The 5,412-nt window shown below is 49.0% G+C and overlaps 1 protein-coding gene across 1 annotated transcript; it reads right to left on the bottom strand.

Annotated features, from left to right (window-relative positions):
* Positions 1 to 2,696: 2,696 nt before the first annotated feature.
* LOC137615012 (uncharacterized) lies at positions 2,697 to 3,092 on the bottom strand. Its single transcript, XM_068344645.1, has one exon. It carries the CDS (start codon positions 3,090 to 3,092, stop codon positions 2,697 to 2,699), a length of 396 nt encoding a protein of 131 aa, XP_068200746.1.
* Between the last annotated feature and the right edge of the window lie 2,320 nt (positions 3,093 to 5,412).

Below are 5,412 nucleotides of genomic sequence, written 5' to 3' on the forward strand. Positions count from 1 at the left end.
GGTAACTAAAACTGCAAGATAAGAGCGGAGGGAAGGACAAATCAAAACTTCAGCAGACCTTCACATGGGTGCGTGGGCAACCAAGGTTGATGAAGACTATGCAAAGCTACTACAAGATCTCCTGGAATAGGGCTCGTGCACATTCAACAGAGGCCCGTGTAGGCCTGCCGTTGCAGGGCACAGCGATGACTACAGGAGACATAGCATCGGCTGTGGTCCCAACATCTCTCTCGGCCAGTTGGTCTCTAGGAGGCGCGTCGAGATATTCGAGAGGAGGGGTGTTAGAAGGTTCCTCCTCACTTGGTTCGGATAGTGTTTGGCTATTTTCGTTATCCTCCAAAGGTATGAGTTGGTTGACTGGACGCACATACTCTCCATTTGCGGAGCGGACCTTGACTGTTCTGATGTGTCCATCTCGACCTGGGTATACTTCGAGTATACGGGTCAAAGGGTACTCCTCTCAATTGACCTTGTCCAGAATCAACAAGCATAAATCTCCAACCCTGGGGATGGTTGGGTGGAGGCAACTAGACTTCTGGTGTCGTTCTCGAAGAGAACTGACATAATCGTACTTCCACCTCTTCAGGAATTTTTGCAGCATGTTGGTCAGTTTCTGGTAATCATTGCGGAGGATGTCCCCCTCTCAAAAAGCAGGATCAGTCAAGTCAGCTAGGTGGACTTGAGGTGCCAATGAGATTGTCTGACCATAGAGTAGGTGGCTTGGGGTCAAAGGCGTATCAGTGGGGTCATCCGCATCCAGATGTGTTAGAGGCCGATCATTCACCACGCATTCGACTTCTCGGACCAAGGACACAAACTCATCATACGTAGGGTGGCGACGGTAAGTGGCTTTGCGCAAGTTGAGTTTGGTAAACCCAATCAAGCACTCATAAAACCCTCCTTGCCATGGGGCTCGAGGAGTGATGAACTTCCAAGTGAGGTTGTGGTCCCGTTTGAACCCGTCGATAACAGGGTGTTGCATGAGCTCTGTCAAGAGTGTCTGACCAGCTTGAAAGATTGAGGCATTGTTGGACAAAGGCACTGGGGCATCCCAAATCGGGCAGCGAACCTTCGTATCACTTGGACTAGTTCCACAACTGTCAAGGAAGTAGTAGTTTCTAGAGCTACCGCCCGCGTGGCAGCGCAGGTAAACAGCCGTACATAGACCATGTCAACATGTGAACGGTGTACCTTGAAGCTGCCAGTGTAGTCCAGTCCAGTTACTCTGAAAGGCACCTCAACATTGAGGCGGTTGAGGTGGACTGAAGCTAACGGCGGTGCTGGGTACGGCTGGCCTTTTACTCTTTTGCAATGTATGCACGGTTTGAGAATCTTCTTCACTTGTTGTCGCATTCGGGGAACCCAAAACTCCTTGCGCAAGTGAACAAAGGAGTGGAGGTGTTACAGTGCAGCAGCACTTCATGACAGTGCTCAATAATAAGTCTCCAGAGAGCACAGTGGGACTCTAGGAGAATGGGGTCCATGTAGCCGGACTCCGGGGGTGCATCACTGAGGCGGGAACGACCTCTTAGAACACCGTTATGGTCAATATAGGGATTCTGTTGTCCGAAAAAGGCTCTTTCATCGGACGTCAACAAGGTGGGTTTACCTTGCAATTGTCGTAATATTTGGGGGTAACTGGACGCCTGTGACACACAAATGATGGCAGTAAGTGGTCTTCGTGGGAACCTGTGGAGTAAATGGGGGAATTTGTGCTCGGCCCACCCGCTCGTCAGATGCAGCAAGGCTGCATAGCTCCTAACTACCTCATCAAGAGATGAGAAATGAGCAAATCTTTGAGTTTGTGGCAGCAAGTCTGATGGGACAGACTTTTATCTCCCATTCAGTTGGGAACCTGCTTTGGTCCGGGTAACCTGAGACGTTGATCAGCCAGGCTGGTCCATGAAGCTATAAGTTGGACTTGAGGACGACTTTGGCAGCTACTCCCCGGGACACCAGGTCGGCGGGATTGCAGAACATGGGGACATGCTTGAGAAGCAACCGACAGTTCAACCTTATACGGTTTATCTCCTCGACCCTATTGAGAACATATGGGGACGTGCTCTGCCGGCTGTATACCCACTGTAGGGCCGTGGAGTCATCGGACCACACTGGTGTAGAGACTTATGTTTCTGGACGTAATTCTATCAGATACTGGGCTTGTCGGCATCCAAACAAGAGTGCAGTCAACTCAAGCTTGGGAATGGACTAACTCTCAGTCAATTCCAGCATACGTTTAGGAGTAACTCGTGCTTTGGCTGTGAGGAGCTGGCATTTACCTTCAATTGTGACCACGTAGGAAGCCACTCCATAGGCTTGCTTGGAGGCATCTGCAAACACATGTAATGCACCCTGGTGACCCTGATGTGCATTTCGAGGCACCTTAATGTTCTCGAGACCCTTGTATTTTTTAAGAATGGCACCGAGCTCGCGGATCAATTTTTGCTAATGCGGGAATCCCAACTCTGATCCATCATCCAGAGTTTCTGAATGAAGAGCTTGCCGAGGATAGTGACTAGCGAGATCAGGCCAATAGGGTCATAGATGGATGAAAACAGAGAGACAACCTTCCTTTTGGTGTTGACGTGCGAGTAGTCCTCTAACATCAGTTCTGAGAGGAGCTTGACAGCTAATGTGTCATCAGCGGTGTTCTAGTCGAGACCGAGGTAATCTTGGGGGCCCGTTTCGGTGAAGTCTCACGAGATGGGGGCATTAGTGGTCCATTTGGCATGGGGCATGTTGGCTTCCAGCATAATTTTTTCTATGGACTGACTTTCGCTAAGGATGTCCGTGGGCGAGTTGTAGCAACGTTGGAAGTTGTCAACGTAGAAGCTTGTTTTAAGCTGTAAGGCAAGACTACTTGTTTGAGCATCCAGATGGTGTTGGATTGTCTGGTTGAGCAAATATGGACACGAGGTGGCCCCAAACAGGACCACCTTGAAGCGGTACGCAACAACTTCGGTCATACTGGAGTCCTTAAAGAAAAGAAACCGACAGTAATCACAGTGTTCCTGAGCGATCTCTATCCGCAGGAAAGCCTTCGAGATGTCTGCCGTCATACCAAATGGCTTTTCCCTAAACCGGAGGATCATGGACTGAATTTTTTAGGCCAAGTTTGGGCCGGTGTACAAGGATTCATTCAGAGACCTTGAATTCGGTCCCGATTTAGCCGAGGCATTGAATACTATGCACATTGGTGTGGAGGTGGAACTTTTGAGGACAGGATGATGTGGTAGGTAGTGCATTTGTCCGTCATTATGAGGTTCTAGCTCGACCGGCTTGGTAAAGCCCTCCTTTATGTACTCGTCAAGAATGGCCTGGTATTTAATGAATAACTGAGGGTCCTTAGATTTTTTAAGTTACATCAGCTGGGCAAAAGCCCTACCAAAATTTATCTCCGGATGGCTATCACTCTTGAAGGGTAGTTGCACCGTGTATCTCCTGTTTGCGTACCGTGTAGTACACTTGAAGAGATCAATGGCCTGTGCCTCAAGATGGCTGAAGGGTTCATTGCTTATGCCCACAGCATCGAGTTTCCAAAGATTCTCGACGGGGGCCTCTACTCCCACAGGGTCTGTTACGCTGATGCGGTTTAATGTGAGCAACAGACTATCGACCTCTAGGGGTTCTGTCCCTTCCCGTAACCAATCTGGCAGCTCTCCCCAAACCACATATCCACCTGGTGTACTGAACAAGTTGACACCCTTGATGTTGTGAGTGTGCTTGAGGAGTCGGGGAAGACAATCGGCTACGAGGATGATCTCTATGCCAGTCACATTGTCATCTGGCTGCCTGTCTGCAAGACGTAGACCACTAGCCTCTAGAGTGCGAACTGCATGGATATATCCAGGCGTCCTTATGTTCTTCCTCATGTTCGGGTTGACGATGGCAACGACCTTATGCTTGCGGCGACCAATTTTCAAATTGAACTGTACCAAGTCTGAACATTGAGGTGGTTTGTCCATGTTGAACGAGTTGAGTCGGAACACGATTTTTCCGACAGGAGCAAGGTTCAGTGACTTGACTACATTGGGATGCACAAATGTGCGTTGGGCACCACAATCCAGGAAAACTCGGGTGGTGTGTTAAAGTTTTCCATTAATTAGATCGCCAGTGAAGGCGGGTAGAACAGCAGGGCTTATTTCGTTCACGTGGTTGGTTTGTTCAGTCTCACTCGAGGCTATATGGTTAAGTTGAACAAAAGGTGGGTCTGCTCTTGGCCCATCAGGTTGGTGACCCACTGTCAAGATGTTAGGGCAGAGAGGCAATTTGTGATCAAGTTGGCAGATCTGGCATGAAACATGGGCGGTGCAATCACGGGCAACATGTTGTGCCGAAAAACATTCAGTGCAACAGCCTAGTTGGTTCAACTGCATCAATCTACTATTTGAATCGGGGAATCGGGGTCATTTTGTAGATGAGTGACCATTGCGGTCACAGAAAACACAATTGTACCGAACAGAGTTACCTGCTAGTGGGGAAGCTCTGCCAGGCTCCGGTGCATGCTTCTGAGTGGGTTTTGCTGGGTTGTGGGTTGGTATGGATAGTGTCTTCGGCTTAAGAACATCACTGGTTGTTCTAGGGAAGGGCTTAGCCATTTTGTATTTGAATTGCTGTTTACTCCAGAGTTAGAAGGTTTAACAGGAAGCCGGTCTTTGCTTGGCTCCGTCAACAGTTTGGCTAGCTCCTACATGCGTGCATGTTTGTATAGTCCGTCCTTTAACTCTTGCAAGGACACGGATGTACTGTTGTAACGGCGATAAACTGTCTCCAAGAGATTGGGGTTTAGCTTACTCAGGATGGCATGCTCCAAAAGATCTTTGGACAAGGGGGCTTTGGTCACTTGCACGTATTCTTCCTCAGCATTGTTCCACTCCATCAGAAACCGTCTGAGGTCAGGGCCATCATCCTCCGGCGGACTCATACTAAAGAGCTTCTTACGCAGCAAATGACGGTCAAGATCAGGGGATTCGTACTCCTGGACGAGGTTAGCAATGGTCATCTCGTACAAACCCTCTGTCCAGATCCTGTTTCCGGCAAGACGCCGGGCTGGTCCTTTTAGGCACCGTAAAAGGATCTTGTACTTATCCGCTGGAGAATATTTGGGAGACTCGTGGATGGTTTGACGAAACAGGCTCCGCCAACCCGTCCAACGTTCCCTACAACCTTCAAAGGCTCAGAGGCAACGGACACATAAACAGTATGCGGGTTTGTGCCAGGTGTTTGATTCTGGGCTTGGTAACCAGTGGACTTATGGAACACAATGCTACTGAAGGCCGTTTCAATTTGTTTGGCACAGTCAACCAGCATTGGGTAATTCGCCACAACGATCGGATGTTTATAATAAGACCGCCAAAACTGTTTGTATTCATTAAGTTTGTCCCTGATCCCTCCAATGTGAACGCTAAAGTG

The sequence above is a fragment of the Palaemon carinicauda genome, chromosome 21 (assembly GCF_036898095.1).
Source record: "Palaemon carinicauda isolate YSFRI2023 chromosome 21, ASM3689809v2, whole genome shotgun sequence".
In the NCBI taxonomy this organism is placed as follows: Eukaryota; Metazoa; Arthropoda; class Malacostraca; order Decapoda; family Palaemonidae; genus Palaemon; species Palaemon carinicauda.